This window comes from Nycticebus coucang, chromosome 13 (assembly GCF_027406575.1).
Source record: "Nycticebus coucang isolate mNycCou1 chromosome 13, mNycCou1.pri, whole genome shotgun sequence".
NCBI lineage: Eukaryota > Metazoa > Chordata > Mammalia > Primates > Lorisidae > Nycticebus > Nycticebus coucang.
The window spans coordinates 69,358,327-69,381,319 of NC_069792.1; the positions used below are offsets into that span (position 1 = coordinate 69,358,327).

The 22,993-nt window shown below is 36.9% G+C and overlaps 1 protein-coding gene across 10 annotated transcripts in view; it reads left to right on the forward strand.

The window, feature by feature from the left end:
* OXR1 (oxidation resistance 1) overlaps nt 1–9,139 on the forward strand; it is a 470,813-nt gene extending 461,674 nt beyond the window's left edge. For all 10 annotated transcript variants that reach the window (XM_053558779.1, XM_053558783.1, XM_053558787.1 and 7 more), the window contains 3 exons: nt 1,195–1,290; nt 2,907–2,980; nt 7,200–9,139. In XM_053558779.1, coding sequence (XP_053414754.1) covers nt 1,195–1,290; nt 2,907–2,980; nt 7,200–7,335 — 306 coding nt within the window. In that variant the 3' untranslated portion in view covers nt 7,336–9,139. The remainder of the gene's footprint in view (nt 1–1,194; nt 1,291–2,906; nt 2,981–7,199) is intronic.
* The last annotated feature ends 13,854 nt before the right edge of the window (nt 9,140–22,993 follow it).

A 22,993-nucleotide genomic window follows, 5' to 3' on the forward strand; every position in this document is an offset into this window, starting at 1 on the left:
AATATTGACTTAAAAATCAGACACTAAAGAGTAACTTCCTTATGATTGCATTTATAGAAAGCTTACAAGTATCCAAAACAAAATTTGTGGTGGCATCAGGCTAAGTGGCTTGCTTCAGGTAGGTGGGACTGTTGATGACAGAAGGCATAAGGAGAGCTTCTATAGTGTTGTGATGTTTCTTGATCTGAAAGAAGGTCACGTGGAGCTTTGTGATAATTCTAAATTGTACATTTATTAAATATTTTCTATACATGCTCATATATATATAAATAATGACCTTTCAATGAGGAAATCTTTAAAAAGTTAAGACTATAAAGATAAAATGTAGGGATAGACAATAACTGCAGAGATAATCTATCAAACTTTGCACCCCTGTTTATGAGGTGGACACTTCGACTCAGAGCACTGAAATGACTTGATTAGGTCTCCTATCATTCTTTCTTCCATTAGGGCAGGCATCCTCAAACTTTTTAAACAGGGGGCCAGTTCACTGTCCCTCAGACTGTGGGAGGGCCAGACTATAGTTTAAAAAAAAAACAAACTATGAACAAATTCCTATGCACACTGCACATACCTTTTTTTGAAGTAAAAACAAAACTGGAACAAATACAATTCACACCGCTTCGTGTGGCCCACGGGTCGCAGTTTGAGGACCCCTGCATTAGGGCATTTGTTATATTTCATACACTGTGAAAGGCCAGAGGGTTAAAGAGAAAAACAATTCAGACTCCACATCTGCCCTCGTGGAGTTTACTAATGATGAAGAAAAAAAATAGCGTATTTTTTAAGTAGTAGAATGTTTACCAGTACTGCAGGATTTTTGTTTCTCTAACTGCTACAATCTCATAGCCACATGTTCTTCTTATATTACATACATTTTTCATGTAATTCCTTTTGAAATTTGTTAACCACTTTTTAAGATTGTTTAGTTACTATAATAAAACCCCTTTTCAAATTTCAAAACTAGGAAAAATTTGTTTTTCTACATTGAGAAACTATTGTCTTTGTATTTTGTACTTGACAATAATGTATTTTATAGCAACTCATCAATTTTCCCTTTTTAAGTAAAAGTAATTAGATAAAACTATACCAGATTCCCTTTCTCTTGCATTTTATGTAAGCACGTGGTGGGATGATGTCTAATAAAACAATTTAGTAGTCATATCGTTTAACATGCCTGTTTTTTGTCCTTAGGTTTTTGGCGCATTAGCATCTGAGCCATTTAAAGTGAGTGATGGCTTTTATGGTACGGGAGAGACCTTTGTTTTTACATTCTGTCCGGAGTTTGAGGTAAGGACAATTTTTCCAATATTCTGTTTATAAAGAGATGGCAGAAGTGAAAAGAACATGTACTTTGAAGTCATGCACACTTAGATTTGATTCCCATCTATAAATTTTACTTACTTTTTGTGAACCATTTTGAACTTCAATCTTCCTGTCGATAGCATGGAAATTATAAAATATAACGGGGTTGTTTGAAAATTAAATGAGATTTATATACAGACAATATTTGGCACAGCACCAGTCATGAGAGTCATAGACTCAGTAAGGAGTACACATCATTATCACTGATAGGGTTAAGAATTGTCATTGTGAAATTTCTAGTAACATTTAATGACTAAGTTTAATGGTGTAAGCCTTGAAAACTTAAAAAACAAATTATTTGAATTTAAATCAAAGTGTTTAACTGATTTCTTTTCCTTCACACCTTATTTTGCTATCTTTAGTGTGGCTTAACTAATTTAAATTGAATACATTCTTATTCCAATAATGTCTAAAAGGTAAAGGTATAAATGAATTTTAGTAAATGTTTGACACTTCTCAAAACATTGAGCACAATTCCAGTATGTCAAACCTTCCCTTACAGGTGAAATTATATTTTAATCTTGAGAAAAGGAATCAACACCATTAGGTAAAAATATAAAAGAGTGGCCTTTAGAAACAAATTTTATAATGAACAAAATACGAAGGATTTAGTAACAGCGGTTCTCTTAACCAACTTGTACTTAACTCACAAGACTCAACTCACCAGATCAACCAGTGCTTTCCATTCCTTTCACAAAACACATCATAGTGATACCTGCAACAAACTGAAAGCTTGTAGCTGTCACAAATTCTTTAAGCTTCATTTTCAAATCATTTTATGCTGATGCTACGTAACAACTGTGATGATATAATTAATTAAATGTTATGTAACTGTGAAAATAGGAATGTTAAACTTTTATGGATACTTTTGGAAAACTTGATATAGTGCTAGAAATTGCTGTTACATTAGGTTTAGGTAAAATATCCATGAAAGATTAGAAAAAATTTAAGAATAGTAGCATCCAGTTTTATCTTCAGATTTACTGAAGTTCTCACTGTTACATAAAGAAATTGAAAATGGACATTATAAGTGCATATTATGGATATGGTATATATAAGAATAATGATCAGCAAATATATATCCTAAGGCAAGATCTTGGCCTTATATCAAAATATTAAAATGTTATCAAATTAATACACATTTATGTTAATGATACTCTGGTTTCTCTTCAGATTGTACAAATCTTTTGCCTTTTACATTTACGTTTAATATGAAAAGTAATGGCATTTCTGTCCATTTTTTAAGCTGATTTGCTGCTTTTTTCAGTTGTTTCCATTAATCATCAAACTCTTGGTACCTAGTCAGAAGAGAGGAATATGTGTGAAGTGTTAAACAAGATTTGAGAAACTGGAATTAAAGGCTATGTTACAATAGAGTGTGCCCTTTTAATTTAGTCATATAGACACTATAACACAAACTGCCATCCTTCTGTGCCAAGCTTTTTGTGTTGTTATTCCTTTTATTACCAGTCTAGCTTTATTAACTCCTGGGTTTTGGAGAATTAACTCTGTATAGTAACCATTTTCATCTACTTATATAGGTCTTTAAGTGGACAGGAGATAATATGTTTTTTATCAAAGGAGACATGGATTCACTAGCTTTTGGTGGTGGAGGGTAAGTCTCTTGAACATTGCCCCATGAGATTTTTGAAGAAACTTTAAAAATGTATTTGAGTTATTTATAAAATCAGTTATCTTTAGAAAGTTTTGACATTAGAATTCTAACTTGTATATTATGAAAAAGAAAGTATATATTTGCAAGAAGGTCCTCAAGTACAGTATTTTCAACTATTGGTATTTGTTTCATCGTTTAAAAATTGTGTTAGTTGATTCATTTTTGATAAAAGGCCATCTTTTTCTTTAGAGGACAGTGGCTGTTTGTTAAAGGGAAATATCCTAGTATCTTTGAACTTCTCAGATTTTCAAATAATCATAGTAGAATGTTATTTCTCCCAATGTACAGAATAGATCCAGTTGTTTTCATGTTATTGAACTCTGAAAATCATTTGGATTGATGTTTTAGGCAATAACAGATATTGGTTTACCCAAAAAACATTTTAGTGATATCTGAGTTTTTAAGGTCCTTGTTTGCTTGTTTATTTTGTTTATAACTGTATGAGTCAGTCAGTAATTCGAATATTCTGCATAGCAAGCACTATGAACTTTGTCTTCTTGTCTTGGTATCCTAACACCTCATGTAGTCTCTGCAGTGTTCGGAAGAAGTCTGCTCAGCTAGCTAGCCTATTCTTCTCAAGTAGTGCTTAGCAAGCATCAGCTACTTCCTTTGCTATTTCCTTCTGTCCTTTATTATTAGATATTGATATACTAAGTAATTTTTACACTTATAAAAGTATTACATTATTTGTAAACTACAGTTGAGGATTACATAATTATAATTTATTCAAACTGCAAAATGTTGTTAGCCTTCAAGAATATTCGTCATCCCAGATGATTCTAACAAATTTTCTTACAACTTCTTTATAAATAGATATCTAGAGAAAATAATTTTAGTGTTTAAAAAAATTATTGTGGTTATTGTACCCTTGTCTGTTAATTTGAGTTGTTGGACTCAGCATATATTGTCCACATGATCCAATCACCTGTTTTAGGGGACATACCATTCAGCCTTCCCCTAAATGGTAGTCTTACATTAGATTCTGTTAGTTCTCAAAAAAGGCCTTACAGCAAGTGGCTTGTAGTATCAAGTTGTTGCCAGTGCCTTGAGTCTTTGAAAATAACGTACAATGTCATTAGATGTCTGCTGGAACTAGATTTTGATTGTACAACATGAGTGCACTGTGGTAAGCTAACCATTGGGTCATTTGATAACAAATGAAGATGAATTTCCAGTCTTTGAGGAAGAATAGAGGTTCAGAAAACAAACAGGGACTTGAGATTCCAGAAATCTAAGCAGGAAACTCCAAAAAAGAAAGCTCATGATGTGGTGTACGTACTGCAGGCTTTGGAGTCAGAGAGACCTGAGCCATACTCCAGCTTGAGTGTGCACTGTATGTGAGACTTGAGAAAACTCCTTAATAAAACTAAACTTTCCTCAGCTGATACCGGAGATTAACTCAGCTATCTAGGGAAGTTGTGAGGAATTCATGAAGACATAATCTCTGTACAAATCCTGTTGTACTATCTACCACATAGGAGGTACTCAACAAATGATACCCATCTTTACTCATTTCCTAGTATCCAAAACCATCTTCCCCCTTCTGGTATTCTGGTATTCTGTCTACCGGGTTCCACCTGCAGTGTCATTGGACACATAAGTTACGTGATGCTAAGGATTTAGAAGACTGCTTTTGTTCTTTACTTCCGTAGCCATCCTATTCTCAGAAAGTCATACAGATCATCTTTAAAAGCATTCCTCATATACAAATATATTGTCTATGTGCTTCGCCTGGGGCAGTTCTATAACTTTTGAATACATTTACTTAAATATTTGTGGGTCACATACCCCTTTGAAATGTTATTGAAATGATGAAGAATCTATTGTTCTAAAATGAACATACAAACTAAATTTTACATATGAAACTAAAAATCTCAAAAACTTTCGATCAGGGCTTTGGAAAGTTCAGATTACCCTGGGGGAGGGGGAAACACTACTAAAGCTTATTGCAGAATTAATGCCATTCGTGTGATTCTTGGAGGTCAATTGTGAGGTAGTTCTTAACCACTCATCATCTGAGATTAAACCTAAGTGTCTAATCTCCCTTTTTTGTAACCCTTTCACATTGCCCCCCAAAAGGATTTTACAAGGAAGTTTAACCCTTTTATATTCTCTTTTCTAATGGATTAACTATGATAGTCTATTCCCACTATAGGTATCTTCAAAGGCATAATATGCCATTAGTATTAGAGACTCTAGAAGTCTTCTGTCCCAAGGCAGTATATTTTTAATTCAAATTCAGTTTCTAATTTATCTTTATATTTTCCAGTGCTGGTATCTGATGCATGATAAATACGCATTTAAAGTTGGACAGATAGGACGGCGCCTGTGGCTCAAGGGGTAGAGCACCAGTCCCATATGCCGGAGGTGGCGGGTTCAAACCCAGCCCCGGCCAAAAACCACACACAAAAAAAATAATAAAAATAAATAAATAAAAATAAAGTTGGACAGATAAATCAGTCAAACACAAATTCCAGTTGGAACCTTAAAAAATATGGCTTCCTCCCAGGAGCAGGGGACCATTTTAGGGACCATCTCTTTTTTTCAGTGTCTTCATATCATAGAGTCTTGACTGGCATGATTTTCAGGGTCATCTTGTATCTTAGCAAAGCACTGTTTTCATTTGTACAGAAGGCTCATTAAAACATCATCACTGGTTATCTCATTATAGTTTATGATTTTCTTAAATGGCACTGGATGATCTCTGTACCTGCTTGACATGGTCATTGTGAGTGACCATACGGATGAGTCTTTTCCATTTTGTTGTAAAGTACCAACTCTTTCAGGAACCATTTTACATGGCCCATGTATCCACCCTTCTCTGCTTAAGCAGAAAGACATCTGTACTTAGAACCATATATATGTAACACGCATATATTAATTGATGTATGTTAACTTTATATCTAATGCTGCTTTTAATTATAGAATATAAATAAATTATTTTTTTCCAAGATAGTATTAAAAATAGATCAGTTCCTCTTCCACGTCATTTAACTTTATGATGCCATGTGACTACCGTTAGCAACCTTAAAGGTCAGAAGTTATACCCATTCAATTTGTAGGCTGTGTAGGCCTTCAGAGATTACCTAATCTGATTTTGTTTCTCTGTCTCTTTTTTTTTAAATACATTAACAAATTCCACCTCAGAGAGGTTAAGTAATTTAACACAGATTCACATAGACAGTGTACCATTGAGTCCACAGATCTTAATCCTAGGCCTTCCCCCCCCCCCCGCACTGAAATACAATTCCTCATATTTAAAAAAAACTCCTTGTAAACTCAGGCTCAGTTCTGCTGGCTTGATATCCTTAGGTAAAGTTTAGAGAATCTCCAAGGTATATCTCTGGATATTATGTTAATACTCTTCTATTAGGTAGAAAAAAGTTCTACATAGGGTAGAAAGAAGCCCTAGAAGACCCTGTTTTGTTTTGTGGGTTATGTATTCCAGTTAGATAAATTAGACCTCATTATCTGTCTTTTAAGCTCCTGTTAGACCTGGCTTCTATTTCGATCCTTCTGCTTGATAAAGAATCTCAGCATTATATATTTATCCATTTAAATTTTTTTTAAGCTGACCTCTTCTGCTAACCACTTCCTACTTGGAAAACCAGAGTTGTTTTCATAAAATTTAGCATGCTAGAGAAAAAATAAATTCTAGTTGCTCATACCAGTGATCCAGTTTTAGCAGCAGAATTCTTCTCTCAATATATCTCAAAGAAACTTAAAACTTATTCACCATGTCCTTCACTTTAATCCCACATTCTATTTTAAATGATATGGATTTTTCATGCCTGTGAGAAAGTCATGTCAAATATGTTACAACCATACCAAACAATACTCAAAACACCATACTAAAAAACTATATGCAAAGAAAAATGCGTAATACTAGGCAAAGAATAACAGAGTAGTACCTTATCAAAAGGTATAGCTATATTATGTCAGTTTTAAAGTTCACATTTTATTCCTTAATCTATATTATACATAATTTTCTAATGGGATAGAGTAAAACAAAATTGCCAATGTCGGTGTGGAAAGGAGCAGGGAAGGGTATGGGAAATTTAAGGAGATTAGGGTTGTGGGATATTGTAATGTCTCATTTAAATTTGTTTTACAATGTAGGGCATAAATATCAAGAGATTGTTGTTTTTATGTATTGCAGGGGAGAATTTGCCCTTTGGCTTGATGGAGATCTCTACCATGGAAGAAGCCATTCTTGTAAAACATTTGGGAATCATACACTTTCTAAGAAGGAAGATTTCTTTATCCAAGACATTGAAATCTGGGCTTTTGAATAAATACAATGCTCTCTGTCTCAGCAGAATAGTGGCCCAAACCTGACATGGACAAGCATTGTTTGGAAAGTTCAAGAGCAATACAGTGTAACATGTCACTCATACTTTAAAATTCGTCTGTATTACCATTTATTATAGCTATGATTTTGGAGTTTATTTTTCAAATCATGTTTCTGTTCCAGAGTTCTTTAGGTTTAGGCCATGGCCTGGGTTCATGCACTAGTATAACAGCTTGGATGTTGTCAGAATTTTGGCAACAGTTTGATCATAGTGACAACCTCATTTTCAATTCATGTTATTAGTCTCCTAATAGGATGGTGCTCTTTTGTTGAACCTGTTTTGATTTATTGTTTTCTTTTTTTAACTATATTGATAATTTTATTAGAGCAGTCTAATTGGAGAACTGAGGAAGTGAAGATTAGATACTTAGGTATCTGAGGTTGGCCCAGGTGACATTTGGACATGCTCTTATTATTCTTATGAAGGAAAAACCACAAGCCAAAATAATACATAACTTCATAGACCACTGCGTTGTAATTTTAATTCACACTACAACATTTTCTTTAATAATTTTGCAGGTATTCTCAGTTTCATTTTAATGAAAATGAAATTTGAGAAGAATTTTGGTTGTAGTAGGCCACACACAGTGCACATGATCTGTAGGTTTGGGCATACGCTTTCATCAATAAATTATCTGATAATGAGTTACAAAATTACAAAGGAGAATGAGAACTTAATGATTCTATTGGATTTCCATATATTAAGCAAGAATATATTCTATTTACATATGTGTAGTTAAGTAGGGCATTATCATCAGTACAAAAACTATGAAACAGATGCATATTTCTTCAACAGATTGTGTCAGGTATGCTGTTTTATAGTTTGGTTGTTTTATCCTTGTTGCATACCAACTCCCAAAACCTAGGTTACTCCTATTCAAAAGGAAAAAAAAAAAAAACTTGTGTTTTTTTTTTTTTGAGTGGCATATGTTCTTAATACCATTAGCATTTGCTCCGATTAAAGGGCAATTATTATAGTAGACAATATTGTAACTCAGTAGACTTGTTGAATATGCAAACTTTCTGTCAAGTGACCTCAAAAAAAAAAATGAAAAGATAGAATACACTAGTAGTTCTTATCCTCTTTTGTAGGAAACCAGTAATAAGCCATCGTGGCAATAATTCATCAGTTAATTTTGAAGCTTCACGTTATGCAAAAAAAAGAAAAAAACCTGCTGTTATACATGTGACAGTGACTTTGTGCTGAAATTTCAGCTATTCCAGATAAACACTGTATATCTTGTAAATTAATGTTTAAAGATAGTTTTGTTCTTATAGAAAGTGTTGATTGCCAGGTTGCTTATAGCACTTTAAATTATTCTAAAAATGAAATTATAAGCCAAATATGTTGGCTTAAGTAGATTTAGTTGTATAGCACTTGAATATATTTAGTTATTTTGAAAGTTTAGATAATTATTTAAAGAAAGCATTATGCTAATGGAAAGGAAAATAAGATGTTCTATTATAATATGCTATTGCTGAATACAAATAGAAATATAGGGCATCATTTCCTTGTCTATGTAAAGCTCTCAGTGTAAGTCAGTAACAGTATATAGATTAAATGTTTACAATATAGGGAATTGTAAATAAATATATCAGTTTTTTCCCCCTTTGGTCTTCCACAGCAGTATTATTGTCTTTGTGGAGTTGACTAATTATTAAAAAAAAAAGAAGATCCTGTAATGGATTTCAATTACAATAAGATTATAGTGGTGTATACCAAATAAAATCAAATACATAAGTACAAATTTGAGTTTTGATTTATTGGATAATCAAATTACTTTCATATCTAAAAGTCTTTGATTAAACTCTTCTCTATGTGTAAAATGTGGTGGTGGTGGTGGTGGCGGCATCAGCAATGGAGGATGTGTTCAAGTGCCAGGGGCTTCACCGTGGGGACGGGAGAGAGCCATTGGCACATGGGGAAATGCAAGTCGATTGATGTTTTTAAAGTATATTGTTTTTAACTTGGTGGAGAGTGCATAACAGGATAAGATCTATGTCATAAGCAGCTTTGTATGTGGAGAACCAAGAAATTTTGAGTTTTTTATAATCCCATAGGAGCAGTTAACATTTGAGAGAGGGAATGACACGATCAAATTTACACTTCAGGAAAATATCTGTGGAAAACAGATTAGTAGAGGGAAAATCTAGAGACAAGAACAATAAATAAACCTTATGCAAAGTTCAGAGAAAAAAGGATGAAGCCTGAATAAGAATAGTTGTAGTAATAAGGAAGGAGGTCTGGATTTGGAAGAGACTTCAGAATTATGATAATCAGAAGTTGGTTATTGATTAAATGTCAGAAAGAAAGAGTCAAGGATAGCGCACAGGTTTTTCACTTAGGAATTTGGGTGTATTATTCATGGAGATGGGCAATGTACAAAGAGGAGAAAAAGGAAGCAGATGGCAGAATGAAGTTAGTCGTGGATCTTACGTGGATGATGATTACAGAATTAGATTTGCAGGAGGTGGAACATTTTGTTTTCTGTTATGAAAGATAAAAGGCTTTAAAAGTCAACATACAGATTTGAAGTCATAGCCTATAGATGAAATACTTTGAGGTTATGGACTGGATTAAAAAGAATTCTTGATAGATTTTTGTGATACAGTAATATTAAGTGACAGGCAAAAGGAAAGGTTCTAAATTTCCATCTGAAAAAGCTAGAATGGCAGATAAGAAAATAAAAAGAAAGAAAATAGAAAGTGGGACACAAGAAAGGTAGAGCAAAGATCAGTGAGACAGAAAGCATTTAGAAAACAAAATTTCTAAGAATAAAATCGTAAACTTCTAGAAAAATCAAGGGAAGAAAAACAAACTACCTTTGTGAAGAATTTAAAAGGAGACATCACTGCAGAGCTTCTAAACCTTAAGAGATTAGGTGTATCGTGAACATCTTTGTGTCAGTAAACGCTACAGCTGAAATAGAGAAACATCTTAGAGGAAGAATTTATTAAAACTGACCCAGGGAAATAAAATTTTTATATGACATATTTGAATGTTAATTTTTTCTTCAGACAGAGTTTCACTGTGTCACCCTCAGTAGAGTGCTGTGTGTCACAGCTCACAACAACCTCTGACTCTTGGGCTTAAGCGATTCTCTTGCCTCAGCCTCCCAAGTAGCTGGGACAAAAGGCGCCCGCCCCAATGCCCTGCTATTTTTTCATCGCAGCTGTCATTGTTGTTTAGCAGGCTCAGGCAGGGTTTGAACTTGCCAGCTTCTGTGTATGTGGCTGTCGCACCACTCACTGAGCTACGGCCACTGAGCCTTGAATGTTAATTTTTTTTAAATGCCTTTCCACAAAAAACACAGGTCTAGATGGTTCCACTGTGTAAATTTTTCCTAAATATTTAAAGAAAAAATACTATCTTTTATTTTTTTTTTTTTTTTTTTTATTAAATCACACCTGTGTACATTGATATGATCATGGGGCATCATTCACTAGCTTCACAGACTGTTTACCAAGTTTCACATATACCCTTGTAAGATGCACTGCTGGTGTCGATCCCACCAATCTCCTTCCCTCCACCCCCTACCCCCTACCCCCCCTCCCTTTCCCCCTTCCCCCTATTCTTAGGTTGTAACTGGGTTATAGCTTTGAAAACCCTAAATTAGTTTCATAGTAGGGCTGAGTACATTGGGTACTTTTTCTTCCATTCTTTAGATACTTTACTAAAAAGAATATGTTCCAGCTCCATCCATGTAAACATGAAAGAGGTAAAGTCTCCATCTTTCTTTAAGGCTGCATAATATTCCATGTTGTACATGTACCAAAATTTATTAATCCATTCGTGGATCGATGGGCACCTGGGCTTCTTCCATGACTTAGCAATTATGAATTGAGCTGCAATAAACATTCTGGTACAAATATCTTTGTTATGTTGTGCTTTTTGGTCTTCTGGGTATATGCCCACTAGAGGGATTACAGGATTGCATGGCAGATCTATTTTTAGATCTCTAAGTGTTCTCCATATCTCTTTCCAAAAGGAATGTATTAATTTGCATTCCCACCAGCAGTTCAAAAGTGTTCCCTTTTCTCCACATCCGCGCCAACGTCTCTGGTCTTGGGATTTTGTGATATAGGCTAGTCTCACTGGAGTTAGATGGTATCTCAAAGTAGTTTTGATTTGCATTTCTCTGATGATTAAAGATGATGAGCATTTTTTCATATGTCTGAAGGCCGCGCGCCTGTCTTTTTCAGAGAAGTTTCTCTTTAAATCCCTTGCCCAGCCTGTGATGGGATCCCTTGTTCTATTCTTGCTAATGCGTTTGAGTTCTCTGTGGATTCTGGTTATTAAACCTTTGTCAGAGACATAACCTGCAAGTATCTTCTCCCATTCTGAGGGCTGTTTGCTTGCTTTACTTACTGTGTTCTTAGCTGTGCAGAAGCTTTTTAGTTTCATCAAGTCCCAGTAGTGTATTTTTGAAGCTGCTTCAATTGCCCGGGGGGTCCTCCTCATAAAATACTCACTCAGACCGATTTCTTCAAGGGTTTTCCCTGCACTCTCCTCTAGTATTTTTATAGTTTCATGTCTTAAGTTTAAATCTTTGGTCCAGTGAGAGTCTATCTTAGTTAATGGTGAAAGGTGTGGGTCCAATTTCAGTCTTCTACAGGTTGCCAGCCAGTTCACCCAGCACCATTTGTTAAATAGGGAATCTTTTCCCCACTGAATGGTTTTAATTGGCTTGTCAAAGATTAAATAACGGTAAGTAGCTGGGTTCATCTCTTGGATCTCTATTCTGTTCCAGACATCTACTTCTCTGTTTTTGTGCCAGTACCATGCTGTTTTGATCACTATTGATTTGTAGTATAGTCTGAGGTCTGGTAGCGTAATCCCTCCTGCTTTGTTTTTATTTCTGAGTAATGTCTTGGCTATTCGAGGTTTTTTTCTGATTCCATATAAAACGAAGTATTGTTTTTTCAAGATCTTTAAAGTACGACAGTGGAGCTTTAATAGGGATTGCATTGAAATTATATAGTGCTTTGGGTAGTATAGACATTTTAACAATGTTGATTCTTCCCAGCCATGAGCATGGTATGTTTTTCCATTTGTTAATATTTACAGCTATTTCTTTTCTTAGAGTTTCATTGTTCTCTTTATAGAGATCTTTCACGTCCTTTGTTAGATAAATTCCCAAATATTTCATCTTCTTTGGCACTACTGTGAATGGGATAGAGTCCTTAACTGTTTTTTCAACTTGACTGTTGTTGGTGTATATAAAGGCTACCGATTTATGAATGTTGATTTTGTACCCTGAGACGCTGCTGTATTCCTTGATCACTTCTAAGAGTTTTGTAGTAGAGTCACTAGTGTTTTCCAGATATACTGTCATATCATCCGCGAAGAGCGGAAGTTTGATCTCTTCTGACCCTATATGGATACCCTTGATCGCCTTTTCTTCCCTAATTGCAGTGGCTAAAACTTCTATTACAATGTTAAAAAGCAATGGAGACAATGGGCAGCCTTGTCTGGTTCCTGATCTGAGTGGAAATGATTCCAATTTAACTCCATTCAATATGATATTGGCTGTGGGTTTGCTGTAGATGGTCTCTATCAGTTTAAGAAATGTCCCTTCTATACCGATTTTCTTAAGTATTCTGATCATGAAGGGATGCTGGATATTATCTGCCGGGAGCCAAAACATCTCACAAAAATGCCCCTTGCTAGCCTGCTTGATTTGCGGTTTTATGAGCAAACTACTCTCAGGAATTCAACCATAACAGCAACGGTACTTTCCGCTTGCATATCTCTTCAAAAATGCACCCCCTGCCTTAGGGACCTTCTCCTAGTAATTTTCCAGAAACTAGCCCCCTCCCCGCCCTGTTAGGAATAGCCCTTAGTTACTTCCTCGTTTGTGTGCTTATAACTCCAGCTGAAAAATAAACTCGACAGAGCTTGATCAGACTCTTGACTTGCTCTCATTCTTTCGTGTCTCTTGTCCCCTCATTCGACTGACCCCTTTGTTTCCCAGGTCCCCGTTGAATTCCCCACAGGCCGGGGCAATTATCAAAAGCTTTTTCTGCATCGATTGAGAGAATCATATGGTCTTTGTTTTTTAATTTGTTCATGTGCTGGATTACATTTATAGATTAACGTATATTGAACCAGCCTTGAGATCCTGGGATAAAACCGACTTGGTCATGATGTATAATTTGTTTGATGTGTTGCTGGATTCTGTTTGTTAGGATCTTGTTGAATATTTTTGCATCTATATTCATTAGTGATATTGGTCTATAATTTTCTTTTCTTATTGGGTCTTTTCCTGGTTTAGGGATCAGGGTGATGTTTGCTTCATAGAACGTGTTGGGTAGTCTTCCTTCTTTTTCTACATTTTGGAACAGGTTGAGTAATATAGGTACTAATTCTTCTTTAAAAGTTTGGTAGAATTCAGACGTGAAACCATCTGGTCCCGGGCTTTTCTTTTTAGGGAGGTTTTGTATGGTTGATGCTATTTCTGAACTGATATGGGCCTGTTCAACATTTCCACTTGATTCTGACTAAGTCTTGGAAGGTGACGTGCTTCCAAGTATTGGTCAATTTCCTTCAGATTTTCATATTTCTGAGAATAAAGTTTCTTGTAATATTCATTAAGGATTTTTTGGATTTCTGAGGAGTCTGTTGTTATTTCGTCTTTGTTGTTTCTGATTGATGAGATTAGAGATTTTACTCTTTTTTTCCTGATTAGGTTGGCCAAAGGTTTATCTATTTTATTGACCTTTTCAAAAAACCAGCTTTTTGATTTATTGATCTGTTGTATTATTCTTTTGTTTTCAATTTCATTTAATTCTGCTCTAATTTTGGTATTTCTTTTCTTCTACTGGGTTTGGGGTTGGAATGTTCTTCCTTTTCCAATTGCTTGAGATGTCCCATTAAGTTGTTAACTTCCTCTCTTTCCGTTCTCTTGAGGAAGGCTTGCAGTGCTATAAATTTCCCTCTTAGAACTGCCTTTGTGGTGTCCCAGAGGTTCTGATAGTTCATGTCTTCATTGTTGTTTTGTTCCAAAAAATTGCCAATTTCTTTCTTAATCTCATCTCTGACCCAGCTATCATTCAGCATAAGGTTATTTAACTTCCATGTTTTTGTATGAGTATGCAGATTCCTGTTGTTACTCAGCTCAAGTTTTATTCCATGGTGGTCCGAGAAGATGCATGGAATAATTTCTATTCCTTTAAATTTACTGAGGTTAGACTTGTGACCTAAGATGTGATCGATTTTGGAGTAAGTTCCGTGGGCTGATGAGAAGTATGTGTATTCAGTTTTGTTGGGATGAAATGTTCTGTAGATGTCTGCTAAATCCAAATGTTGGATGGTTAGGTTTAAATCTAAGATTTCTTTCCTCAGCTTCTTGTTGGAGGATCGATCCAACACTGCCAAAGGAGTGTTGAAATCTCCAACGATTATGGTGCGGGAGGAAATCAAGTTGCTCATGTCTGTTATAGTTTCTCTTATAAATTGAGGTGCATTCTGGTTGGGTGCATAGATATTAATAATTGAGATCTCATCATATTGAGTATTACCCTTAAGAAATATGAAGTGACCGGTCTTGTCCTTCCTTACTTTTGTTAGTTTAAAGCCTATTGTATCTGCAAATAAAATTGCAAGACCTGCTTTTTTCTGATTTCCATTTGCCTGAAATATGGACAACCATCCTTTCACCCTGAGTCTGTGTTTGTCTTTTAAGTTAAGATGTGACTCTTGTATACAACAAACATCTGCCCTGAGTTTTTGTATCCAATCAGCTAACCTATGCCTCTTTAGAGGACAGTTTAAGCCATTCACATTAATGGAGAATATTGATAAGTCTGGTGAAGTTTTGGTTATTGAGTTTTTCAAAAGTCCAGTGGGCATTTTTAATCCTTTCGCCAGTGTGGAAATTGGAGTTTGATCCAAAGTTTCTGAGTGAGTTTACTTTTGTGGTATAGGATTGGGTTGGTGATTATGGAGGATAGGTCTGAGAATATCCTGAAGAGGTGGTTTGGTTTTGCAAATTTCTTCAACATATGAATGTCATTAAAGTATTTAATTTCTCCATCATAAATGAAACTCAGTTTAGCTGGATACAAGATCCGGGGTTGAAAGTTATTTTTCTTTAGGAGATTAAAAGTCCGTGACCACCCTCTTCTGGCTTAAAAAGTTGCAGCAGAGAGATCTGCAGTCATTCTAATATTCTTCCCTTTGAAGGTAATGGTTTTCTTTCTCCTGGCAGCTTTGAGGATTTTCTCCTTCATACTAACTTTAGTGAAGTTAATTATGATATGCCTGGGGGATGTCTTATTGGGGTTGAGTCATGCTGGGGTCCTGAAGCTGTCTGCTATCTGAATTTCAGAATCTCTAGGCATGTCTGGAAAATTCTCTTTCATAATTTCATGCAGAAGGGCCTCTGTGCTCAGCGAGGCCACTCCATCTGTTTCTGGAACTCCTATGATTCGGATATTCACCTTCTTTGAATTATCCCAGAGCTCTCTGAGACAGTGATCCGTTTTTGCTCTCCATTTCTCTTCCTCTTTGAGAGTTTGGGAGCGTTCAAAGGCTTTATCTTTGATGTCAGACATCCTTTCTTCTGCTTGCTCCATTCTGTTGCTGAGGGATTCTACTGTATTTTTCATATCTTTGAGGGCTGCAAATTCTTGCTTCACTGTGTCTAAGTCTTTGGTGGTTTTGTCTTTAAATTCATTAAATTCTTGAGACAACTTTTGAATTTCTCCTTGAATTCCTAATTCCACTTTGTTAATCTTGTCTGCAATCCAAATTCTGAATTCGATTTCTGACATCTCAGCCAGTTGTTTATGAATGGGATCTTCAATTGCATCTGCCATATCTTTCCTTGGGGGGGTTGATCTATTCTGGTTATTCATGTTACCAGAGTTTTTCTGCTGTTTCTGCCCCATAGTTGTTTTATTCCCTCTGATTTTTTTCCCCTGGGGCTTTGTCAAGGGCCTGTACAGTGTTGTGTCCTGAGAAACTGGGGCCCTGTCTGGTGTGGTGGGGCTAAATGGTTCTGTCTTGTTTTCAGCTGGTTTCTGTTCCATCCTAGTGAAACAGATACTTTGGATTAAAGTCTCAGCTGTGGAGAAATATCAGCAATTAAGTCACTATGCCCCCCACCGGCAAACAATTGGATAAAAAAATCAAACCTTCCTATCACCGTGCACCCAGGGCATCACCTGATTTGTCCTCAGGCGATTGGTTCAGTTCAAAAAGGTCCAAATCAATTGTCTCAGTCTGTACCTGTCTCGGGTAAGAGAGTTTAAGAGGTCTCTGGGAACTGGATCACAGGGGTCTGCTGACTACTCTGGTGTGGCTTGCTCCAGTGCTGCGTGGAGTCAGGAGAAGCCACCCAGCCAATAAATTAGTCTGGGAAGTTTGCTGCCTCCTTCCCCACCTTGCACCACTTCACACCCGGTCACTGATAGCCCTGCAGTTGGCTGACCCAGTTGCCTGTAGTGAATTGGTACTCCAGGAGTTTGTACCTGCCTGAATCACAAGGAAGTCTGCCAGGCCGCTGCGCTCTGCCTCTCTCCAGCAGGAGGAGGTGAGGCCTGACAACCTCGGGCACTTGATGAAGGTTGAGGGGTTTTCACTCAGGTCCAGTTTCGTCCCTGATTAATGTTACTGACAGAAAAGAACAGAACAACTCTGCAGTTCCCCTGCAGAAGAGAAGCTGTATTGAGTTCCAAATCAGCTTGTCTTTGCTCTTGTATTGTCTATAGGCTGACGATCCCCTGAGGGCCAGGTGCGTCTTAGGTTTAGTAAAGCGGACCTCTGGGTCAGCCCTGCCCTGGGAGTTTCCCTGGTTTGCAAGTTGGAGTTGCCTCAGGCAAACTCAAGAGTCTCTGGTTGCCCAGGGAGACAGGGGGTGTAGCTTCAGAATATTCAGTAGTGAGCCGTATTGCTAGCAAAAGAGGGCTGCCGCTTTATGGCTCAGGCAACCGCTGCTCTGGTGTAGCTCGCCTCTGGCCAACTGTCCTCTCTCCGCTCCCATACCCCAGAGTCTGCACCAACCGGCTGCAGCCCAGCACTGTCTACACCCCTCAAGCAATCGCCCAAGAGTCTGGACCCCTGGGGGACAGGCCTCCAGACCTTGGAGTGAGAGCAGAAGGGAGTGCAGGGAGCCCTGGAAGCCTGGGGTTGCGGGCAAAGAACACACACAGCTTTACACAGTTTTATGCCTGGCCGTATTGTCATCAAAAGACAGCTGTTGCTCTGTACCTCAGGGAACTGCCACTCCGGTGCAATCCCCTCTCCGCTGACCGACTGGGACTGGCCTCCAGACCCCAGTGTGAGCCAAGGGGAGCACTGGGAGCTCAGAATTCCAGGTAGAGACTATATACAGTTTATACAGTTTTATGCCTGGCAGGAGGACGCCGTGGCACCCTAGTAGGGGAGGTAGGTCCAGTTTTTAGAGGGTCTCTCCCGTGTAGTGTAGTGGGAGAACCTTTGAACTCTGCCCGGTTGTTTGTGGGGCACTCTGAGCCATTCTCATGGGGGAGGGGACTCCCGTCCGCTTGGTGATGGATTTTGTACCTTTTGTTTGTATCCTTGTGGTTGCAGCTCGCCTCAGCGGGGTTGACATGCGTTCTACAACCTTCTCTCTTAGTGCAGCTCAAATCCACCAGGTTACTTGCTGAATTTTTGTCCTTTAACTCTCCTTCTGGACGGGAGCCTCTGTGGAAAGCTGGCTTCAGTCAGCCATCTTGTTTCCTCTCCCCCTGAGGTAATTTCTGAAAGGTTTCATCTCTTGGATCCCATCATGCATGGAGTGACGGTGAGTTGTTCACAACTATTGCACTTGAACCATTCAAAACTTGCTTCCCACAGCCTTATGTCCTGCAGCTGTCATACTATCTGTTTTAGATGAACTCTGGGATACGAAGGAAAGGGAGCATTATTAAAATTGCTTTTAGAAACTGGTACAACCTTGATGCCAAAATCTTATCAGAATTAATGGATAGTCTCTTATGAACATAGAACATCCCAAACAAAATAATTATATATCAAACTCAGCAATGAATAAAAGAATAACATTTTATTGACCATATTTCATTCTAGGAAGGCAGTATTTAACATTTTAGAATTGGTGCCATTTACCACATAAACAGGAGAAAGAAAAATTTCACGATCATCTCTATAGAAGCAAAAGAACTATTTGATTGATTTCAATACTTGTTTATGGTAAAAACTCATAGCAAATTAGGAAATAAGGGCTACCTTCTTAGTCCAATATTCAAAAAACAAAAACAAACCCCTTCATTTCTTATGCACAAATAATAAATGCGAAATTTAAAATATTACTATATGAAAATACTAAATTTATAACAAAAAGGTTTAATATAGGAAAGTTATACCATATTCATGATTGGCAGACAGTATCGATTAAAAGATGTCAGTTCCTTAAAATTACATTGGTGGTGAAAATCTCACCTAGACTTATTTTTGTGAAAATTAAGCTGGTTCTAGATTTTATATGGAAATGTAAAGGCAAAGAGTAGCCAAGTTAACATTGAAGATTGGGTAGTCTTCAACATCTGATCATGATCTAATGGAAACCTGAGTAAAGATAATGTGGTATTGGGCAAAAGTCAAGAAATAACTGGACTTTAAAAAAAAAAGGTGGGACTTGTGCTAGAGGAAGATGGGGTCTTTTCAATACATGATGTGGATTAATTGGATATCCGCATGGAACAAAATACCTTGATTCATCTCACACCAGACATTAATTACAGATTGTTGATCTAATTGTGAAAGCAATAAAGATGTTAGTTTAAAAACATAGCAGAGGCTCGGCACCTGTGGCTCAGTGGTTAGGGCGCTGGCCATGTACACTGGGGCTGGCGGTTTGGAACCTAGCTCGGGCCTGCTAAACAACGACAACTACAAAAAATAAATAAATCACCAGGTGTTGTGGTGGGCGCCTGTAGTGTAGTCCCAGCTACTTGGGAGGCTGAGGCAACAGAATCGCTTAAGCCCAAGAGTTTGAGGTTGCTGTGAGCTGTGATTCCACAGCTCTCCTGAGGGCCGAGAAAGAAAAGAGACTGACTCAAAACAAAACAAAATAATAAAACATAGCAGAAAATCTTTATGAGCTTAGAATAGGCATATATTTCTTACATGGGACACAAAAAGCATTTAAGTTTAAGAGAAAAAAATGCTGCACTAAAATTTTATGCACTTCATTAAAAGTGAGAAGGCATTCAACAAAAATGGAAGATTTTTGTAATACAGAGATCCAATGAATGATTTAAATCCGCAGTGTATAAATTAATAAGAAAAGATAGTTCAACAGAGGAAAAGGCGCAAGGCTTTAACTGGTAATTCCAAGAGTATTAAAATAGATTTTTAAAGGGATGTGAAGTGGTATAATTAGAACCTTTTTGTCAGTGTCCACTAAAGCTAAGCATGTGCAGGACTGGCCAGCAAATTTGATTCTTTGGTATTTACCCAACCGCGATGTGTGTATTTGTTTACCAGGAGACGTGTGCTAGAATGTTTACAGGTGAACTCCACTTTTTCCTCTCATCTTCCCCCTCTCCCAGGCATACTGGCCTACTCACCCTACCTGTTCTACTGAATCTCATTGTGTTACGCTTTACATACCTGTTTGCATTTGCTAAGAACAAGGTTATCCTTTTTAATAACCACAGCACAATGATCACATTCAGGAAATTTAACATTAATACAATAATATGATCTAACATGCAATCCATTTCAAATTTCGTCCACAATTCTAACACACATAATATCCTTTCAAGCATGACTTTCCAGGTCTATGATCCAGTCCAGGATTCTGCATTGTGTTTTAGTCGTCCTGGCTTTCTGATCTTCTTTAACCTGAAAGAGTTCATTAGTCATTCATTGTGCTTCAACACAGTGGATGTTTGATGAGTTCAGTAGAATATCCTTCAGGGTGGCTTTGTCTGAATTTTCCCTCATATTTAAGCTTTGCATTTTCCCTTTATGCATCTTTGGACAGGATAACCAGAGAAGTGAGGTTCACCCTCTGTAGCTTAATAGGGTGCACATAATGTACCTTTATCTCCTTATTGGTGATAATTAACTTGGATTAATTGGTTTAGACATTCTCCACCCATTTCTCCACTGCTGTCAGTTTTCCCTTTGTAATTGTGATAATGATGTGTAGATAGATACTTTGATACTGTAGATAGTCTATTCTTCACAAAACCTTTTTGGTAGCCATTGAAGATTCTTGCCTGGGCTTGGCACCTATAGCTCAAACGACTAGGGCGCCAACCACATAGCATGGAGCTGGCAGGTTCGAATCCAGTCCAGACCCGCCAATGAGCAATGACGACTATAGCCAAAAAATAGCTGGGCATAATGGCAGGCGCCTGTAGTCCCAGCTACTTGGGAGACTGAGGCAAGAGGATCACTTAAGCCCAAGAGTTTGAGGTTGCTGTGAGCTGTGAAGCCATGGCACTCTACCCAGGGCAACAGCTTGAGACTGTCTCAAAACAAAAGAAAAAGAAAAAGATTTTTGCCTGAATTACTAAGATAGTTGGAAAATTTAAGATTTTTTTTTAAAAAAAACTCATTCCCAGCACATTTATTAGTTGCCATTTACTGTAAAGAAGAGCTTTCCTTTTTCCCTTTGTGGATATGTATTATCAGAATGTACTAAAGGATTCTCTTTCTTTAATTCATAGGGTTATATAATCCATTCCTATCCTAGATTTAACCAATGGGAACCCCATCAATGTAATTTATGTTCATTCTCCATTTCCTTGACCACTTGCTTACTCATAGCACACTGTGTTCTAAATTTGGGTGTGCCTTTTGCTACTAGAGTTATCTCTCTCCAGAGTAAATACACACAGCATGAATTTGCACCCATGCCTCCAATTCAAACCTCACATCGCAGCGAGTTTGCTGGTCCTCCTCCCTCCAGGCTCCCCTTTTCTCTACAGTAAGGGCCTCAGCAGCTTTACTTATTTGCTTAATCTTACAGTACACCCACTGTAATTTCAGAATTGCTATGTCTGTACCCTCACAAAATTAAGAGTTTAGTATTTCCTTGCAGTTTTTTTACACCTTTAGATGAAAAACAGTGAATCAAAAAGTATTTTATTCAAAATTTAGATGTACTTTTTTTCCTCCTGTGGGGTTATTTTAAAAATGTAGAATTAGGTTTATTTGTTTTATTTATATCCAGTTTCACCTTTCTTCCTGTTCTCATTTATTTAATTTTCCTTTTTGTATATGTGAAATACTTTAAAGTTTCCAAATGTCAGAACTCTACAAAGAAATAAAACTCTGAGAAGTATACTCCTTTCGGTCTTTCAACCCATTTCCATCCTTTCCTACAATAAGTTGATTTTATTATTCCTGGTTATCCTCTATTTTCAAAATATAGATTACATATATAAATATTTATATTGAATATAATTATGTATGTGTGTGTATAAAATCTGTTATGTATATGCGCACACACATAAATACATGCTGAAAATAACTGCATTGCAGTTCTCAAAAATTGTTCTTTGTTATAATAGCTTCTTCAATTGTATAACAATATTTTATTTGACCATTTTCTTCGTATTGGGATGTTTGCAGTATTTTACAGTTATAAGGCAAAGTGCCTTTGCATGTGTATTTTCATAATGTGTGAGTTGTATTTTCAAGGGAGATTTCAGAAGTGGAATTTATTAGTCAAAAAAGTAAATGTAATGTAATTGTGTTGATACTGCACACCCGCCACGTCTGAGCACACATACAATTCATTAATCCTTGAGGGATGGCAGGTGGTGGACCACAGTACTCTGAAAACCTCTGGGGTAAGTGTCATACAGTATGCTTATAAATTAAATAATTTAACAGATGCTAACTGCGTGCTTATTTATACTAAAAATGTCCTGCATACTGAGAATGAAATTGGAATATTCTGGGCCACCTGGCCTGCTTATCTTATGATCCCTGAACAGAGAGACTTAATAGAGAAGGCACAGCAGTCCTTCCCAGAGTGTGAGTTCCATTGATACAAAATTCTAGTTTACACAGAATTATTTCTATATTTTGTTAGAAACAACACTGGTATTCTTACAGTATATCTGTTGGCAGTAATTAGGAAATAAAGGAAGTCGAGTTTGGGAAGGGAAAGGAAAAAGGAGAAGGCAAACCAGGAGTCCAGGTGTAGCCTCACATTGCAACACCAGAGGAAGAAAAAGCTCCGAGCTCAGTGCTTCCCTCATAGTTTAAGTGGGCAGAGTGACAAGGTGAACTTGGGAATCGGAAGTAATAAAACTTCAAGTTATGAAAGCTGACAGGCGTTGTATTTGGATAGAAGTGAAAAAGTACATACCCACGTATCAGACCTTTTGAACGTCTGATCGAAAGTTTGGAAAAAGAAAATCCTGACGATTGGGAAATCAATTGTGTACTACCTGTTACTGGAATTCAGAATTACTTTGAATTTACTTTTATTTTTTGTCAAAATGTCTGAAATTTTTCAACTGTAGATTTTCCTAACATGAGGTTGTCAGGATAATAGTCATTTGGTTGAAGAGAGAGTATTTTTGGATCCCAAATCAGGTAACATTAATATGAAAAGTGTCCTTTAAATAAAATATTAGGTTATTAAGTAAGA